Here is a 20673-nt window from a genome sequence, read left to right on the forward strand (position 1 = left end):
TCTCATTTCATTCCTGCCAGGCTCCCTCTTTCTCACATACTCTATGCCATGCTTATTTCCACCTTAGGGCCTTTGCACTTGCTTTCCCCAGCTTAGAACATTCCTCTTCCATAGCAGCCCATGGCTGGCTCCTTTCCATGGCTCAGGGCTTTGCTTAGATGTCATGTCCTCAAGGAAGCCTTCCCTGATCACCCAAGACAAAGCAGCACTCAGCCTGAGTCACCCTCATTGCCTCCTCAAAGCCCCATCGCCGTCGCTCTCAGGCATCACCTTGTTCATTTCAGTTTCACTTGCCTTTTTCCTGGCCCCTCAGTCTAGAGTGCAGTGCAGATGGAGGCCCATCCACTGCTGAATGTCCCGTGGCTGGAACAGAGCCTGACGCACAGGGCCCAACAAATATACTTTGAATAACTAAACAGATCGAATGTATGAATGACACCATGGTGCCATCATTGATCTCTAAGCAGCAAGGACAGAATGCTTGATTGGGCTTGGTTAGGAGAGTAGCCAGACCAACTGCTGCCCACCCTCCAGTCTCCAGGGCACCTTTAGGGAGCTTCAACCTCGTGCTAACACTCACCCTGTAGGAGACATGGCCTGGCTAAGTTCTCAGGCTCTGGAGCCGCTGGCCTGGGTTTCAAATCTTGCTCCTCTACCCACAGTTCCCTTGGCCTCTCAGAGACTCCAGTTCCCCACCCAGAGTACTAATGGTACCTACTTCCTAGTAAAATTGTGACAATTAGATGAGAAGTTGCATGTAGAGCATCTAGCACATGACCTAGTACATAGTACATAATATCTTGTTGAGTTGTAACTGTCACTGTTAATCCTCAACTCGGCCTTCAAGTCCCCAGTTGACGGGCCATTTCCTCCAAGCCTTTCTCGAGTCCTCCGGTTTACCTACCGCCTCTCTTCTGAATCTCAAGGCCTCCTGCAGTTCATCAGGATACAACTTAACACTTAATTTTGGTCTGTCTTCATTGCATCTGTCTTAGTCTGATCTCCCCACCTTCCCTGGAAAGACACAATGAGGTAATGTCTGTGCAAGGGCTTATAAATTCCCGGGAGTTGGGCAATGAAGAACCTAGTTTTTATAATTTACAATTATAAGCCTCTTGAGGGCAGAGACTCTGCCATCTCTGGAACCTCCTGCCCTGCAGGACATTGAGTCAGCTTACTGTTGGTTTATCAGCTTATGAAGTCGGTCACGGCAGGGGGGGAGGGGAGCCCCAAAAGTGCATGCTGAGCTTTGTCCTCTGAAGGTATCCAGTTCAGCCCACCCTGTGCTGAGCAGGGAGGAAAAAGGCATGATCCCCAATCTTAAAGACCTTACCATCCTGTTGACAAACAGCTGTGCCGATCATAATCCTTTTTGTATGTTACCCTTTGGTGTTGTGCAGTTGTGGGGGCGGGCGGGGAGCAGAGTGGTAACATAAGTATGTTGAGAGCAGAGAGCAGGGAGCAGATGGGTACAGCTCACTCTGAAAGTCACTGCTGTGGAAGCTTCTAGAATGAAGCCCACATTCCTTAGCATCCCTTCAACTTTTTTTACCCACAGCTCCCCTCATGGAAGCTCATTGTTCCAGACACACAATGGCTTTCTACCCCCTAAATCCATTTGTCATCACTTGGTAGACTCCTCTACATCCCTCAGAACCCAACTATTATATCTGTTTTTGTGTATGCTTTACGTTCCATCTTTGTATCTGCCCCATAACTGTATACCATGCTGTGCCTCAAAGCCAGCAGGCACTGTAATGTATTAGACTTGGGGATAAGTGACTGTCAGAGGACCCAGTGACCACAGGGGCAGACTCTGGAGGAAATCCGAGGCATCAAACTCCTGCCTAGCCCCCTTCCTGGTCCCTTAGTGGTCTCTGAACACACAAGGGAAGAGCATTTCCAGCATATTATGGTTGGCGAAGACCTCCGCTTGAGCCAAACAGTCCCCTGGCCCAGCGCAGGGTGTTACCACCACCCCTTGTTGAGGCTGAAGAGGAAGCACCAGCCAGCCTGCCCCCGGGGACTTGGATCTTCCTGGCACATAAAGCATTTTTACACTGCTCACTAAGCTGTCCACGGGTTTACAGCCACGGCTCCCGCACTCAGCACTTGCTTTATTTATTTTTATGCTTGGATGCAGAGAGAGCATTTTTGCTACAAAGCACACACTGCATTTTGGCAACCTCCCCTTTCCTCCCTTCCTCCCCCAGCTTCTCCATTTAGGTGCATTTTCCTATTTTAAACTACATGTGAAATGTAATGGGTGTCCCTTGAGATTGCCAGACCCCCAGCCTAGCCTGCATCCCCAGGCCTCTCTGGGGGTTCCCCAGCCCAGCCTGCATCCCCAGGGCTCTCTGTGGGTGTTCCCAGCCCAACCTACATCCCCAGTCCCCTCCGCAGGGGTTCCCATCCCCTGTGGTCACAGATGGAGGGGTGATCCAGCTCCAGCTTCAGACAAAGCAGACAAAAAGGATCCCCTATGTCCAGGGTTTGTTTTCTCAGAATTGGTTTTAAAGATGGAAAAGACCTATTTTTTAAAAAAGTCTCAGTCTTTTTATTACTCTAGTAGCGCTCCCACCTCTGTCTCTATGCTGTCCCTTCCCACTCAAACCCCTCAAATAACCCCACTGAGAAGGGGCTGGCGTAAAGTTTTAGTTACACAAGATGACTGGGTTCTAGGGAGCTGCTATACAGCATCGGGCCTTTTTTTTAGCAATACTGTATTGTGAACTTAAACTCCTGTTAAGAGGGGAGATCTCTGGTCTTAACACATACACCAGAAAGAGCCAGAGCAAGGGAGGGAGGGAAGAAAGAAGGGAGGGGAGATGGCCAGAGGGGAAAAAAGGAAAAATGTCAAGTGTCAGGATTGGCAGAGTGGAAGGTTCCCAGGCATGAACGGCAGGACAACTGGACCTGGCCCCATCTTTACCTCCAGAAACTCTCTAATCCCAGGGCGCCTGCTTACTTCCCTGTGAACCATTTCTCATTGGAAAATAGGGTGAATGTCTCCCTGCCTCACCTGCGCAGGGGAAGCTGGGGGAGTCAAGGGTTCATTTACTTCTAAGGTGAGAATGAAGCGAGGCCACCAGTCACCACCTGGTGGGCATCCTGACCCTGCTTTGTGTTGGGCATCTGAGCTGGGGAGTTGCTCTGCCTGTGAACCTGTTTTTCACCTGGGAAGTACAGATGCTGCTGGTCACCTCTCAGAGGGGTTGTGAAGGACCTGAGAGCCTGTAAGGACAGTGTTCAGCCTAGTCTGTGGCTGCTCCATTGTTTGTGAAGAAACTGGGCTGAAAGGCAAAGGAATGGTCGTGCTCCTGGGAAGCACAGGCTCTCTGCGTGTGGGGCTGGGGCTAAGGCTGGGGCTGGGGCTGGGGCTAGGGCTGGGGCTGGGGCTGGGGCTGGGCTGGGCTGGGCTGGGCTGGGCTTGCAGCTGAGTCCTCCCAGAGGCACAGCTGCCAGGCCACTTCCTCTGCAAGGGGCTCTGCAATCCTGGCAGCACCCCTAACCTCTGTCTTCACTACCTCCCTGCAGATGTGGGAAGAGGCCATCAGCCTATGCAAGGAGCTGGCAGAGCAATACGAGATGGAGATCTTTGACTACGAGCTGCTCAGCCAGAACCTGGTAAGCTGTTGCTGCAGGAGCTGACTGTGCTGGAGCCTGGGTGCTCAGGACCTGGCTAGCCAGAGAGGCTGTGCAAGGGCGGGAGGCCAGACAGGTAGGACACTACATAAAGAAAGGAAGTAGGGCCTGACCTGAGCCAGGCTGTACTGAGAGGCTCCCTCCCTGCTGGGAATATTTCCAAAGGGAGGGATTCTGGGAAAACTCATCAGGCAGTGGCAGGGATGGGGTGTTAAGTACCTGCTTGGCCCTGGGCGGCTGCTGCTGCTGCACCCAATCAGCACTGTGCTCCATTTGCAGTAAAATTCCCACAAATCACTGAGCCAATTAAATAAAAACGCAAATTTGTGCTTTCTGATTAACAGATAAATCACATTAAAATGCTCCCCATCTGGCCATTCCCCATTAGCTCCTCGGTGCCTGTGATTAGGTGAAGGAAGTGGGAGGTGGGGGAAGCCAGCGATTCTGATTGTGCTGCAGTGGCCAGGGCTTGGCAAGGAGGCTGCTTCTGCAGTGAAAATGCAGAAGTTTTTGGTTGCTCCCCCCACCCCACTCACACCCCCCACCTACTTCCTGGTGACCTGAGAGCCAGGACCTCAGGGCCCCATCTCAGCCCATTCTAGAGTCAGTCTAGCTCTAATGAGAGTCAGGCGTTGGGAGATGATGTATAGGGTTTTTGGTGGGGGACTGGTCGTGGAGGATAGTGTCTAAGAGATGTGCTTGCACAGAAAACACTTGCATCTGCCCCGAATATATCCACATAGATATTTGCAGATGGGGCAGCACACAGCCCCGCCCCACACACTCAATACACATTCATGCGCATACATACATGCACACACAGTACACATTCACACACATGCTGACATGCATGCACATCTGGGCACCAAGCCCACATCACAGGCTCATGCCTGGGTCCACGCACATGTATCTTCCATATTGTATCAAATTTAAGATGTCATAGTTTGTCCTTTTATATGTGTCATGCCTGGCTAATGATTTCTGTCTAGCTAATACCAATCGTAAGATGCCATCAGATATAAAGTTAGATGTAAACTGTTTCCAGAGATGCTAAAATATGGAAATCACACACCTCTTAGATTGATGATATATGTCGTGTGCACGCACAGGAAGACATTGATCTCCACAGATCCTCACAAACATGCGCGGTGACGGCTGGCCAGCTTCGCTTCCTTACCGGCTGCACTGGGCGGTAACATTTCTGTATCTGCAAAGTGGAGATGCAGTACTCGTGGGGTTGCTGTGAGTAGGATGCAACTAAACGAGACAGTACCGGTGGAGTGGGTCACATGGTACCTGGTGTACGGTTAAATAGAGCTGCTGCAGGGAAGGGTTCCGGGACCCCCAGTGGGAACAAATCAGCAGAAGCTCAGGTCCCCTTTGTAAAACGGCCCAGGATTTGCATGCAACCTCTATTTGTATATAGGCTACTGGAGGGTCTGCCTGCCCATCACTTCATTTGCATGGAGTCAGCATAGTGCTGGGCAGGTGGCAAATTCAAGGGTTTTTTTGATGGAGTGGTACTTTCTGGGAATTTTTTCTAATACTTTCAATCTGTTGTTTGTTGACTCTGTGGATGTGAAACCCTCAGATACAGAGGGCCCACTGTGCTGTTACAGTTACTCTCCTGCCGATGTGCAAATGTGCGTGTGGGGCACGTTGGTCCTAGTGTGATGACCGTGTCTGTACTGTGGCCTCTCTTAGCTGAACGTGCCTTTGACACAAATCTAGGTTGTTACGAGCTGAGAGTTTTCCTCTTTCAGGTCCAGCAGGCGAAGTTCTATGAAAACATCATGAAAATCCTCAGACCCAAGCCAGACTACTTTGCTGTGGGGTACTATGGCCAGGGGTTCCCCACCTTCCTGCGGGTGAGTTTGCAGTGACTCAGAGAGGCCGGGTCCCAGGCCTGTGCATCTCAGCCCTCCCTCTGTGTTTCGAGGATCTGCGTGTGCTCAGACACCTTGCTCTCCCCCCTCAAGCGCTGCCCCACCCCCGCTCACTCCCCATGCGCAGCAGCCAGAGCTGCCTCCAGAGGTAGTGAACTCCCTCGCCCTGCAGGGAGGACCTCTGCTGCCCGGCGGGCCCTGTGGAGCAACGGCTCTCAGACCTTTTTAGACTCAGTACCCCTTTTCTCTCTTAAAAATTATTGAGGTCCCCCAAAAGCTTCTGTACCTATAGACTCTAACTATAGTTACCACATTTAAGATTAAAACTAAGAAAATTAAAAATATTTATCAACTTATTTAAAAATAATAAAGCTATCACATGTTGACATAAACGGCATCTTTATGAAAAATAACTATTTTCTAATTCAAAAGAATGCGAACAGTGCGTTGTTTCCTATTCCTGCAAATCTCATAAGTGTCCAGATTGAGAGGAGACAGCTGGGTGCTTACACCTGCTCTGCATTCTGTCTGCTGCGTCCATACATCACGCAGCCTCTGGAAAATTGTGCTGCACGCTCGCGAGAGAATGAGTGTGATGGAGGCAAATGACAGCTTACAGTTATGAAAAGAGCTTGCTGGGATCCTGTGTGGCCCAGGAAGGGTTTGGGGGACCCTGGGGGACCCCTGGAGCACAGATTCTGAACCGCTGCTTTCGTGGATTATTCATTCATCATGCAGAGAGTTGGATTAGGTCCACTATAGGCTTCCTTCCTGCCTGGAAGTCTAGGGTTCAATTCTGAGTTTAGGGAGACTCAAAGGGACAGTAAACCTGGTCTCAACCCCACTTGATTGACAGTCCAGTCAGAGTGGGCATGGGCTACAGGAGGGGGCATACTGAGGGTTTCCTTGATGGAAGAGAGGTGCCTTCCCAAGCCTGATCGTACCTCAGAAACCCTGGGGAACTTGATTAAAATGCATGTTCCCAGGCTGCACTGCCACAGGCTCCATTTCAGTAGGTCTGGTATGAGGCCCGAGAATCCTAACTTCTGAAAGCCTTCTGGGCTCCTTGGATGATCCCCCAGGTTTGGAAGTACTGATCTGTGGAAGTGACAGATGTGGATTTGGACAGAACTTAGGGGCCATCAGAGGCTATACAGTTCTGGCCTAGAACAGGGTTTCTCAATCTCAGCTCTGCTGACACTTTAAAGTAGGTCATTTGTCCTGTGCATCAAAGGATGTTTAGCAGCATCTGGGCCTCTACCCACTAGAGTCCAGTGGCCCCATCACCACCCCTGAGTGACAACCAAAATGTTTCCAGACATTACCAGTGTCCCATCGAGGGCAAAGTCACCCTCTGATTGAAAACCATTGCTCTGGAAGAGCCTAATGTGGTCAAGGAAGGGTAAAGAGTATGTTTCCATGAAGCTAGGACCAGAGGCCAAATGATGAAGGACCCAAATGCTGCTCCCTCCCAGCCCACAGGCCCAGCCCACATGGCCCATGAAAGGCCAGACATAAAACTGTGGTTATGTAAATAGGAGAGTAGGGGCAACACAGAGGAAGGTGGGTGAGGAACTATTCTGACAGCGCCACACAGGAGAGGGTTTTGGCATCTACAACTTCCTTTCCCACCTCCTGTTAAAGGGGTGATGCCCCACTGGAAGGTCAGTGGGGTGAGCTCCTCCTTTCTTTGGTGGGGAAGCAGAGTGGAGAAAGATCTATAGGAGGTCACTGTAGCCCCGGACTCATGTCACAAGCCTCCCAGCTGTGCTTGGACCACATCCTCCCAACCTGGGCCCTGAGATCTCTGATAGGTGTCATTTCTCTGCAGAACAAAGTGTTCATCTACCGAGGAAAGGAGTACGAGCGGAGGGAAGATTTCCAGATGCAGCTCATGAGCCAGTTCCCCAACGCGGAGAAGATGAACACCACCTCTGCCCCCGGAGATGATGTGAAGAACGCCCCAGGCCAGTGTATCCTTGGAGAAGGCCCGGCCCAGGTCACAGCGTGGGCAGCCCTGCTGGGGCTGGAGCCCACAGAGTCCCGTCTGGGAGCTCGGGGCTGTGCCTGCATCTTTACTGGGGTGCCCACGTTAGTGCCTGGTATGGTGGGTTACAAGAACCCATCTCGGGAAGTTCTAGGTGTTGCATTCAGTGGTTAATTCACTCATTCACTCACTCATTCATTGACTCATTCACTTATTCTTGAAACAAATACTGCCAAGCTCTCACTCTGCACCAAGCATTATGCAGACTGCTGGAGATTATAGTCACAAAGTGGTTCTACCTCAAGGAGTTCATAGTCCAGTAACTAAAAGAGACATTGAACAACTAATTGCACCATTAAATATGTATTTAGAAAATTGTGACCAATGCCAAGAGAAGGCTATGCAGGGCCCTGCAATGAGGAGGGCTGGGAAGGTGATGTTTAAGTTGAGTTACCAGCCAAAGGTTAGTGAGAGCCTGGCAGAATGTCCTAGACAGATGGGAGGCCCATTGTGTGCAAAGGCCTGAGTGGGAAGGAGCAGAGCAGGTGCCTCAGCACCCTTCATATAAAGTCAAAGCTCCCGCATGAGGCCTGCAGCTGTCCATCTCTGACTCCTGCCTGCCTCTCCAATTCCATCGCCCCCGACTCTGCCTCTTTCTTTCCTCTTTTCTGTTCCTTAAACATGCAGAGCTTGTTCCCACCTCTGAGCCTGCATGTGTTCTGTTCCCCCTGCTTCTCATGCTCTTCCCCAAGCTCCTTTCTTACCTTCAGATCCTAAGTTGGTGGCACCTCCTGGAAGAGGCCATCCCTGTTCACCTAAATTGGCCTTCTCTAAACTCCTCATGGCTCTTACCTTAGCCACTGTTTGTTTTCTTTAGAGAATGGATCTCAGTCTGTTGTTATCTTTGTGCTTTTTAAAGGTACATGTGAGTTAGACTGGAAGAGCCGTAAGGGCAGAGACTTGGTCACTGCAGTAATTCCTCCAGTTCCCCTAGCACCCTGCACACAACTGACTCTAAGGAAATGCGTGTTGATTAACAGGAAGGCAAAGAAAACAAGAGGAAGAGAGAGAGAAAAAGGAAAGGGAGAGGGAGCCAGCTTACTGGCAAACACAGAGGACGGGTGACAGGAGATGGCTCAGTGAGGTGGGGCAGGGTGCCCTGTTCACAGGGCCAGGAGCTGCCCCTGGGCAGGAGCCGACTCCCAAGGAAAAGGCAGACAGCTGAGCAGAGGTGTGTAAAACCAGCCTGGCTTCCCCCTTTCCCCCCTTGAACACAAATTAAGTTATAGCCTTTAAAGTGGGGCTGACAGGTTGCATGGCCGGTCTGCTAAGATTGCTGAGCTATAATCCAAATATTTCCCCTCGGGTGGTACATGTAACCTTGTCATGACGCTCACCTGTCCTTCGTGCCTGCTCTACCACGGTTATTTGCAGGAGGGAATGCAGCCGATTGGGGGGGGCTGGCTGGTTACAAACATGAGTTTAGTTATAGATGAGACACGGGACACATGGTGTTGAACAGCTCCGTGGCCTTTTAACTCAGGGCGGGTGGAGGAACCATGTGCTCCTGGCCGTATAATCACACGTAGACCTAATACTCACACGTAGACCTGATACTCACACGTAGACCTGATGCAGTGTCCAGACCAGGTGGGTGGGGAGGGGGGGATGGTCTGACATTTGCTAAATGTCCTTCTCATGCTGTGCATGGGACTGTTTTATTACCGTGATCCCTGTAATCCCCATAAAGTCCCGTAAGGTTAGCATTTATCTTCTTTATTTTGTAGAGAAGGAATGTGTGAGGCAGGGAGGTGAGGTTACAAAGCTATTAGTGATGGAGTTGAGATCTGAACTCCAAGACCTATGTGTCTCAAAGTCTCTAATTCTTTCTATAACGCCATCGTTTTGTTTAAGATTAATGAACAAAATGTCCTTTACTAACTAACTGTGCAGTAGGCATTTTTCATGCATTGTCTCCTATCCTCGTAGTAATCCTGTGAGATGGGTACTGTTACTCTCTGAATCTTACAAATAAGAAGACTGAGGCTCAGAGCTGTCATCAGCTTGCTCAAGATCACAGGGAGTGATGGAACTAGGATTTGAACTCATGTTTTACCCAGATCTGAGCTGTTTTCTTGCCTTTGCATGTTGAAAAGCTGACAAGCAGGTCAGAAAGGTGACAGATCCTGTCTTCCCACTCAGGTGTCCAAGTGGGGGAAGACATTTAGAAGCAAAGGTCTTTTAGCCGGGTGCCTCCTGTCCCCTACCATTCTGTCTGCCAGACCTCGGCGCCACGCTTCTATGCATAGATTCAGCACATGGTTGGCGTCTAGCCACACATCCTCGTGGGTCACTGGCTAGGTTTGGATTATCCTCCTGGACCAAGGCCAGCTGCTAAGATCAGTAGACATGACCTAGAACCTTCTTTAAAACGGGAATTGGCAAACTTCTCCATAAAGGACCAGATAGGAAATATTTTGGTCTTCTGAGCCATGTGGCCTCTGTCACAGTGATTTAGCTCTGCTCTAATGGTGAGAGAGCAGCCGTGGATAATACATGGGTGGATTTTCTAGGTTCTAGGCATTTTCACACTAAACATCTTGGCCACAAGCACTTTTGCTGCAGAATTAATTCACCATAAGGCATTTTTGCCATAAAAGGACAAAATACAACAGGAAGATATGAATAACAAAATGTAAAAAACTTTATTGCTATACTTTATTTTTAATTGTTGATTTGAATTTGCATATTGTCACATGTCCATTGATAGATGTTCCAAAGCTCTATGGAAAATGTCACTGTATGTAGTATATGCCATATTACCGAAGGCCTCGCAAACAGGTATGTGATCATTGTCTAGTGTAGTGTAACCATGTCATCCGCTGAGTGGTTTCACTACTGCATTTTCTATCAAGTAAATATAGGCACCTGATATCATCTACTATTTTCAGACCACTCCATCTACTTGTCACTGTGTAGACCCTAATGAGGGCTAAGATTTATATAATATAAAAATGGGATTAGTGTGAGAGCTTGCCAGTGGAGAAATGAAATAAAACCAAAGTCATGACAGCTAGCTTAAATGCATTAAGTGTTTAATGTATTTAAATTGATTTGTCTGTGGAGAAATGGAACCAAACTGTCGACCATTTATTTTATCTTTTACGACAAAAATGCTTGGGGCCAAGATGTCTACGGCTAAGATGCTCGGAAAACACCGGACAAGCCCAGCGTTAGTACGGAGTGAGTTTGTGGGAGGAGGGCCAGTTGACTTTCACTTGGAATTACGCTTTGGCCATTTCCCACGTGTGAGAGAATCATTGCCTCTGCTCTCAGGAAGCTCATGGTCTGGTGGGAAGGGGTGTGGGGAGAAGACAAGGAGCTGAGACATCAGAGCCGAGTCCAGACAAAGCGCTGTGGAGAAGGCAGGAAAACGAGCCCTGAGGGCAAGCTGAGTGCTTGTGGAGGCGCCGGGATGTGGGAAAGGATTCCCAGCAAAGGGAACAGCAGGATCTGCTGCATACCCAGAGATGACCGGGGGCGGGGGGGGGGGCGGGGGGAGGGGGAAGGCCCTAGTGGAGCACTTGAACACTCCATATTCAGACATTGGCATAAGAGAATGCCGACACAGGAGTTTGTGATCCCTTAGCCAGCAGAAATGTCGGGCCCAGGAGGAGGATTTTCAGAGTCATGGCAGTCGTCTGGTAGAACAGGGCACTGAGAGGACTCGGATCGCAGAAGAGGAGAGATGGGTGAAGACACCAGGGAGCAGGCGCAGGGATAGGCCCAGTGATGGCTGATTTTGTTCACTCAGTTTGCCGTATCATTCGCTTAAAGTGAAAAAAGGTCTAGAATAAGTGTGACAAAGACCCAGCACACACATTGCCTCTTGTGTATCTGTGCCCATGGCAGGCATCACAAATCGATCCTGGAGCTCTTCCCACCGAGCCTGGCCATGCCCTCCCTATCCTGCCACAGGCAGCTACTCTCGCACACTCAGAGTCAGGGTGTAAAGTGCCAGGTATTTGCGTGCTCCGGAGTAGTGTTTCTCAAATGCAAGCATGCATATGAGGATCTTATAAAAAATATGGAGCCTGATTCCGCAGGTCTGAGGCAGGGCCTGAGAATTGCTGTTTCTAACAAGCTCTCAGGTGATGCTGCTGCTGCTGGTCCAAGGGCCACACTGAGTAGCAGTCTAGAGCCAAAGAGCCCCACGCTCGGGTTAGACGGCGTCAATGCCAATCCCTGCTCTGCCCTCACAAGCTGTGCAAGCTCCAGCAAGTTGCCTGGCTTCCTCGACCTTGATACCCTCGTCTATGAAACGGGGACCATTTACATGAATAGCACTGCTCTGTGGAATTGGAGAGACGACAGGAGACCGTGGGGAGATGTGCTCTGCAGTTGGTTGAGAGCTATAAGTGCATTAGGTGGCGTTATTGTTACCGATAATACTGCAGTGACAATGGTGATGAAGCACAACTAACCAGCCGCCAGCAGGGGCTGAGCCCTGGGACAGGGGCTGCTAACTGGTCAGGAGGACCTGGTCGGCAGCCAGCAACCTGAGATTGGCCATTCAATAAAAACCTTACCCCAGAAGGGCTGGCCTGGAAGGTCTCAGTGGTACCCATTCTGCTCGGAACTGCCCCTGGACCATCAGACATGTCGTGGACCTTAACTCGGGGACCCCAGACATCCAGTGCTTCACCGTCCAGCCCGTCCTGGATGAGCACCCCAGGTTCAAGAACAAGCCGGTGCCTGACCAGATTATAAAGTAAGACCCACAGCTCCCTGGAAGGAGGGGGTATGGGAGAAGTCCCATGGGGCCCCCAGGCTGAGCTGGTAGCAAAAGGCCCTGGTGCCCTTCTGGTTCCTTCTCTGTCTTAGCCAGCCTGTCCCCTTCCTCTTGGGAGGAGAGTCACCCCCAATTGGCCACCTGGGCTCTGCCACTGAAGAGGTTGGAGCCAGAGATGGATGGCGGGATGAGGGTGTGGTTCCGCTTGAGGCACAGGGCCTCCTCAGTGAGCAGTGATGAGATTCACTGAACTGGATGTGAATCTGACACTCAGGTCGATCCCACAGTGCGTGTGTGTGCGTGTGTGTGAAGGAGGGGTCCAGGGGGAGGGCCAGTGCTCATGCTGAGCATGTTCTCCCAAAGGGACATCTTTTCAGCATTTGCTGAGGTCGTATGTTGACAGTGCGCATGTTCAGATTATGGTAAGGGGACATCAGAGGGAGTAGCGTGAAAGCAGGTGTCAGTCTGCTCAGTATCAGGTTGCAAGGTCAGTGATAAGGGCATGAGGCATGGGGTCTGCTGAACCTATGGGCACAAGGCTGCACCCCTTCCAGCTGTCCAGGCCCAGGAACACAATACAGCACCCCAAGTGCTTTAGTCAATGGCATCCCCTCTGGGAGACCCAGTGGGGAGCAGGAACCGCTTATAGGGCGAAGGGCCCGTGGCCTCGGGGAGGGGCAGCCCCTCGCAGCAGCCCCATGCCAGCCACATGGCTGAGCAGGTATGGCTCACCCTCAGTCAGGCATCCATGGGCAGGGATAACATCTGTACAGCTGGCATTGTGCCCTGCTGGCCGGATGGCAGAACCTCACTGGAGATTCAGGAAAAGTGACCTGGGGGTGTCTGGGACTCTTAAAGAGATCCTTGGAAGATACTCCTGGAACATTGGCTAGGTGTGTCTAGACCCTTCATGGAAGTGAGAGGAAATGATGCCCAGGGGACTCTGTGCATTACTGCAAGAATTCCAACTCCTTGGGGACCCTAAGGGCCGCCCTGTTCTCATGAAGGCATAACACCAGTCCGTCCACCTTCTAAGTCACCTTGCAAGAGGAACCTGGTTTTAAACGTTACAACAAGGACTCCGCCAGGCCTGAAGCCTGCTGTAATGACCGGCCTGGGCAGGCTCAGGGCAGCAGCCAGCATACCACTAGGAGCCTCTGCCTTTTGCTGTCTTGCAGCTTTTACAAATCCAACTACGTGCAGCGGTTCCACTACTCCCGGCCGGTGCGCAGGGGCACCGTCGACCCTGAGAACGAGTTTGCCGTGAGTATCTCCTCTGCCCCACAGCAGCCCTGATCATTCCCCTGGGCCACCCTTGCCAAGCCGACCATGCATCTGCCAACTGCAGATCCTCAGGGAATTTGATCCAAAGCCAAAGTAAAAACCAACATCCACTGAGACAGTAACAACCATTCTTGGTCTCTTGCATTGGATGTGTTTTCTCATTTCTTGAGCCTTTCCAGTTTCAAGATATGGCCCGGGCCTGTGTGGGATGTGCCTTCAGTCACAGGGCATTTGGACATTTCTGGAAGGGAGGGCCCCTCAGGCTGGGCAGGTGTGTAGAGGAAGTCAAACTCTGCAGGAAATACCAATTACAAGCCACAGAGATGTGAGTCCCCACTGTTCCCTGTTTGTTTCCTAAGCTAGTGCCTGTCTGCTAGTCTCGTGGGCCAAGGCTGGCATGAGGAGGTGGCTTCAGGCCTCTTTCAGCTCTTTGCCTTAGACTGTGATACTTCATATTTGGGGAGTTACTGCCCCCTTGAGAATCAAATGCACATGGTGGATCCTCCCCCAGGAAATGCAGGTGGATGCATTCGATAATTGCCTAAAAATTCAAACTGTTTAGAAACGCAGGTTAAAACTTACTGGGCCTAAATCCAGGGAAAACTTAAACTTCACTTTGGGAAAGAATTCTTAAGGCTAAGGTGAGAGTGTGTTTCTGGGTCTTGCAATATTTATTCTGATTGCAGGTGGATGGGAAGCCTGGGGGTCTAGCTGGGATCCTGCCAAGCATCTCTGGTACCCAGGTTTCATAAGTGTTGTTTTCCTTCCCTTGTCAACCCCTGCCCATGGTACAGTCGATGTGGATCGAAAGAACCTCCTTCATGACTGCATACAAGCTTCCGGGGATCCTGCGCTGGTTTGAGGTGATCCACATGTCCCAGGTGAGTCTCTGGGCCCTCATGGCACCCCTTTCCCATCCTTGAGCACCTCTCCCAGCCTCAGGAGCTTTTGTTTAAAGCCCTCGTGGGAGTCCTGGAATTCTAGTGCAGGAAGGGACCTGAGGCAGCATCCAAATTAGCTGCTTTCAGATTTTTTATTTTTTAAGCATCAGATAACTTTCCTTCCTCACGAATGAAGCCTGATGCAATAAAAGGTGATGAAAGGGGAGCTCCTGTGGTTGGATGCAGGGGGCAGGCGGAGGGCCTGGGACTCTATCCACTCAGTCACCCCTCATAGCTTCCTGGTCCCAGCAGCCCCTCGGGGGACATTTGCAGAATCCTGCTTTGAACCTATTTTCCAACTGGATAAAATGAGGCTCAGAGAGAAGAAATCCCACAGGAGCAAAGCTTTGGCTAGAGTGCCAATGTTTTGATTCCCTTGTACAAGTTGCATGGGGTTTACTTCTCATCACACTTTAGGTTGTTCACGTCCTCAGACAGCTAAGGATCTGTCAGCTCCTACAGGGGAAAGGCCAGGGTGGTTGTGAGGAAACCTGAAGCATAGGGACACACGCAGGATGTCTTATTCATTAAACAAACATTTAATGAGCACCTAACACATGGCAAGCACTATTCCAAGACCTGAAGATTTTTCCACGAAGCTTACATTTTAGTGCAGGAGACAGATTGAAACATCAAAGTCAGTCTATCCTGTCAAATGGGGTTAACCTCATGCAGGAAAGTGGAAGAGAAAGATGATGGAGGGACTGCTATTTAATAGGGCTGCCAGAGAAAGCCTCCCCGATAAAAGGGTGCTTGAGCAAAGGCCTGGAGGAAGTCGGGAGTGGTCCATGCAGACATTGAAGAGGAGGGCATTCCAGCGGAGGGAACAGCAGGTGCAAAGGCCCTGGAGCCAGAACGTGCGTGTGTCTGGGTCAGCACCAGTGAGGGCTGAGGGGAGTCTGATACCAGATGCCTAGGACTTTATAGGCCACTGTAAGGACTTTGGCTTTTCTACTGAATGACCAGGAACCATGAGCAGTGGAGGAACTTGGTCTGATTGATGTTTTCCAGCTACTTGTATTGTCAGCATTAAGACCACCCTCTCTAGCCCTCAATGCCCCCTCCCTTCCAGTGAGCCCAGCAGCCTGTGGCCCTCCAGTCTCCTCTTCTCAGGCATAGCCTGGAGCTCGGGGAAAATAAAGTAGTGATGATGATGACATCGACAAACATTTATTGAGGATGTACCAACTTTTCTCATGCATGATCTCATCCTCAACAACACTGAGAGATGAACACTGTCATTGCTCCCATTTTACAGATGAAGAAACAGGTGCAGAGTGAGTTGGTGGGTTGTTCAAGGTTAACAAATGAGGTGGGGTTTGACTTTAGCCTCAGGTTCCTGGACTGGATTCACCCCTCCTCCTCAGTGTGTCCCCATTCCACCCCAACACCATGCTCTTCCTCATGGGACAGATTGACACAGGCCAAGCTTGACGAGTGTCCCAGGCCCTGTCAGGGCTTTACTGCATTACCCCATTGGATACAACACCCCTTGAAGTATGTACTGTGATTAATCCTGTATTTGAGGTTAAGAGCAAGAATCTGTCTACCAATCTATAGCCGCCACCCAGTGGCCCCACTCTGCCCTTTTCTCAGTGGTGCTCAGCAAGGTGTCCCCTGTCCTTCAGTGTCCCCATGAGACTGTGGGCGACACAAGGAGTCTGGCCTGCACCCCCATTCCCCTCCACCACAGCCTTTCTCCTCCAAGCACCTGCCACCCCTTAACAGACTGTCTAATGTGCCTGCGTGTTGATTTTAATATCTAGAATAATAGATATGATATGACACATTAGGATATAAGTGCTACTATAATATATGCTCCAGGGAGCCAGATTTTTGTCTGTTTTGTTCCCTGCCACATTGCTGAGTACCAAGAATAGTCCCAGGCCCATAACAGGTGCTCAAGAATATTTGTTAAGGAAATCTATACCCACCAATCAATATGCAGATACCTGTAGTGTCCGAACTGGTTACCTTGTTTTATGGACTCAGGATTCTGAGGTTAGGAAAGAGATGCTCAGCATTCTTGTTTCACTCCTTTTATCCTGAAGCCTTCTGAAGGGAAGGTTTGGGAAACCTCCAGAGGGTTGCGCAGAGTGGATGTATCTGTAACAGCCGCCCCCAGCTGAGTGACCCGCAGTGCCAGGGTGTCTCAGACCCCACAGTGTCTTGCCTCTGAGCAAGTTCACTTCCCAGCATTGGTTCCTGCATTTTTTGAATTTATATCTTGTTGGCTGTTTCTTCCATGAACCGTCATGACAACAGGACTGTTTGTTAAGAAGAGGTGTCTTCTGATGGGATTCAAGTGTGGGTTCTGCTTACTGAGGGCTCTTATTTGCTCTCGGCCCCAAGAACATGTGTCTTTGCCACAAGCCCTGACCCGGGATCTGCAACACAATTGCAGTGGGGTGTTAACAAGCTGCATGTTGTATGTAAGGCATCTCTGAGCCGTAGTTTCCATCATCTGTGAAATGGAGACTGAGAAACTATGGAATGTCAGGGCGGGAACACCCTAGGGGTCACTTAGTCCAAGAGCTGTAAGTTCAAATACCTTTGGAGCCCAGGAGGGAGATGCAGATAGCTGAGACGGTCGCACTCCGACAACAGAGGCTGGTGGGTGCTGAGGCAAACTCTCTGCAGTTGAAGTCAGTTTTAAAAACGAACTCACGTGCGGTCTGAACAGGAGGCCTTGCCAGGCCCAGCCTGGCCTACAGATCCCCAGGCATGCAGTCCCTTCCCGGTTCTTGTCCAGCCCCACTGATTTGCATAGGAGGAAACTGAGGCCCAAAGGTGGGATTCAAACTGCCAGAGTGACCAGTGGCAGAAGTAAGATGCAGTAACTACCTGCCTCGTGCAGCTCATGGGGCTCCTAAAAGGATGTGACTTAAGAAGGTAATGTGGGCGACATGACTTTGAAGACGAAACAGCCCCGATGGCAAGGGAGTTACATCACTTCCTCTCCTGGCTGATGCTTTTCCCCCTTTAAAACTGTTCCCAAAGTGTTTTCCCCTGAGAGTTCATTTTCCCTTCCCAGCAGGGTGGGCAGAAGTAGGTTTCCAGTTGTTCGTACGCAAAAAGAACTGCAAGTTCTGGTTATTACAATAGCTTGGTTAACTCGAAAGACTGTCACAGCGGCACCGCGCACGCAGGCACAGTCTCATACGTGCTCACATTGCCGGCCTTTTACTTACACATTCTGGTAGCCTACGCGCTATCCCTTGTGTTTCACATACTCACCACCATAAGTTATCGCGTTATTTATTTGTATTACAGTTGTAAACCTACTTTCGCCCACCCCCGTGTTACTCTGCTCTCAGAACTGCATACTCAGTCTGCACAGGTGCCCATGGTTGAGAAACCAAAGGAATTGTCATTCTCACTCCCAGTTCCCAGTGGCTGTGATGATGTTGAAGACTGGGGGATTCAAAAGTAGCTTCAGAAATGGAGAGGAAAGACAATCAGTAGGACTTCCTATTTTTTACAGCTCTCCTTAGAGTCTGCATCTTTCAGATGTGCCAGGTTATTGTTGAGATCCGAGTGCAGTGCTGGGCTCTACTGACGCGGTCGTGATAGATTTTCCTTAGACTTCAGCCTAGACCAGGGCTCAGTCTAGACCAGGCTTCCTGCAGCCCTGCAGGGTTGCAGCCCTCGCTAGGCAGGCCACGCAGCCTCCCCTCCAGTGTGTGTCTATGTGTGTGTGTGTGTGTGTGTGTGTGTGTGCGTGTGCATGAGTGTGTGTTTGTGTGGCAGAAAGAGACAGTGACAGTGACAGAGAGAGCCTGCTCCCAGGGCCTCCTTGCTGCAGAGAGGAGCCATCTTTAAAAAGGACAACAAACGAGAAAGAGAGGAGGAGGCTAGGGTTTCACAGGGATTTAAGGAAATTATTTTAAAAGATGGTCAAGATGGCTCAAGGTTGGCTCCACCCTTCTCATATACCCAGTAGTTATAATATCCAGCAGTGACATTTTAAAAGAATTCTGCTGAGTCAAGTGTCATATTGTCTCAACTAATCCTTGCTACATACTCAGGGAGTGACCCCGTCCTTCCCTTGTTAGTACCATGGCTGTTCTCTGTCCTCACACCTACGAGGGGTCATAGTAGCTACCAGCTATTCTCAGAGTAGGTTCTCTCAGCCTCATTTTACCAGCGAGTCAGCTGAGGCTCAGAAAGATTAGGAAACTTGCTCAGGGTCACACAGCTGGAAGAAAACCAGCAGAGCTGAGATTTGCACTCAGTTTTGTTTAGTTTAGTCCAGAGGTGAGCACACTATGGCCTGTGGGCCAGACCCCACCTGCCACCCACTTTTGTGAGTTGTTTTATTGGAACAGCCATGCTCATTCGTTTTCCTGTTGCCTGGAGCTGCTCTCTCCCTACAATAACAGAGTCGAGTAGTTACAACAACGAATGCCTGGCCCACAGATGTCTGGGTCTTTTACTGAAAAAGTTTGCAGACCCTTATTCAGTTTTTTACTCCAGATTCCCAGCTCTTGAGAACCCTAACTATACAGTTAGCATTTGATGGCGTCTTGATTATATCACTTTCTAAGGGGTGTTGGAGAGGCATTTAGTTTTATCTTCCCAACTAAACTGAATCTACCTGGGAACAGTGACTCCTCATACAACAAGCGGTTTTAGGACCGACTCTGGCCAGGCTGGGGGATCAGCTCTCCAGCTGAGCTGATCTGTCTGCTGACAGCTCACACATAGTAGGTACACAAGCAATACCAGATGGGTTGAATTGGCACATCTTTCACCCAGGTAATAAGAAGGAAGAGCCTCCCTGGAGCACACCCAGCCTCTGAAACCCCAGCGAATGCCTGGCACATCCTGCCTCCACCTCCCCAGGGACATCCCTTCTCCCCACACAGGAAGCCGCCTGCCTCCCCAGACAGCAGACAGCCCGGAGCTCACTAATTGCAAGAGCCAGCTACGGCCCCTCGGGGAGCATTGCCTCATTGGAATTCCAGCCCCAAATGAAATCAATAGCGCTGAGTGTCTGTTTTTAAAAGCGACCTGCTAAGGCCCTTTCTTTCTGGTGATCTCATTTTCAACAGACCACAATTAGCCCCCTGGAGAACGCCATCGAAACCATGTCCACGGCCAACGAGAAGATCCTCATGATGATCAACCAGTACCAGAGCGACGAGAGCCTCCCCATCAACCCTCTGTCCATGCTCCTGAACGGCATCGTGGACCCCGCGGTCATGGGGGGCTTCGCCAAGTACGAGAAGGTGAGGGATCCTGCTATCCAGGCCCTGCTGGGGCGCAGAGCAGTGGCCGGGGACCTGGAGGCAGACAGAGCTGCTCGTCGCTCACCCTCCTGTGGCTGTTTGCCCCTAAGGGTCACCTCAGCCTGGTTGGACGCATTCACCTTCCAGAGGCTCCGCAGCCTCCTCCTCATCTCCTTCCCACCCTCAGCGCCGCACGGTGCTGTGGCTGGAAGGCCCGGGGCTCATAGGGCCCCTTAGCTCACTGAACACAGCCAGGTGCCCCTGCCAAGGAGGGGCACTGGGAGGACCGGGTGACCGTAAGCCAGACCACTAATGTAGAGGAACCATGAACCCATGTCCATGATTCAAAATGTCTTCTAAAAAGGGAAAGAAGTGAAACCCAGAGTCTGTGACAATACAGACGAATAGAGATCAACTCTGAAATTTATCCCTGTCAAAGGTCCCTCTAGCAATCCCCACACATTGGAGCCACATATTTTGTTTTTGAGCCACCTGGTGTCCGGGGCAAAAAGGAAAAGCCATCAGATACATGAGTCACATTATTCACTGGGGAAAATGCCAGTTTCTCAGTAGAGGGACATTGCTTTCCCTGGCAATGAAATGGAATGGAAGTGCTCACTTGGTTCTCACCTAGACATACATTAGAGGAGACACTGAGGGAAAGATGGACTCCTCCTCCTAGTAAATCTCACAGTGAGCTCCCTAGTACCTTTCTATGCCATCCATTGATGTAAAACTAAGAATACAACACAGTAATATAATTCACAGTAATTCCAGGTGCTTACCCAACAGTCCTTCCAGCCACCCTCAGATATCCCATGTAGGCGTCACTGGTAAGCCTGTTCAGCCTCAAGGGCTGTTATGTCTGCATACGTGTGCGCACACTGAGGACATGAGCTCTGGAAAG

General features: G+C 50.4%; 1 protein-coding gene across 1 annotated transcript in view; it reads left to right on the forward strand.

Annotated features, from left to right (window-relative positions):
- The window catches only part of DOCK2 (dedicator of cytokinesis 2), a 330536-nt gene that overhangs the window by 299616 nt on the left and 10247 nt on the right, over positions 1–20673 (forward strand). The window contains exons 39-45 of the mRNA XM_087816193.1: positions 3538–3627; positions 5409–5513; positions 7363–7504; positions 12208–12289; positions 13489–13573; positions 14389–14475; positions 19590–19766. Coding sequence (XP_087672319.1) covers positions 3538–3627; positions 5409–5513; positions 7363–7504; positions 12208–12289; positions 13489–13573; positions 14389–14475; positions 19590–19766 — 768 coding nt within the window. The remainder of the gene's footprint in view (positions 1–3537; positions 3628–5408; positions 5514–7362; positions 7505–12207; positions 12290–13488; positions 13574–14388; positions 14476–19589; positions 19767–20673) is intronic.

Source organism: Miniopterus natalensis, chromosome 4, assembly GCF_054644295.1.
Source record: "Miniopterus natalensis isolate mMinNat1 chromosome 4, mMinNat1.hap1, whole genome shotgun sequence".
NCBI lineage: Eukaryota > Metazoa > Chordata > Mammalia > Chiroptera > Miniopteridae > Miniopterus > Miniopterus natalensis.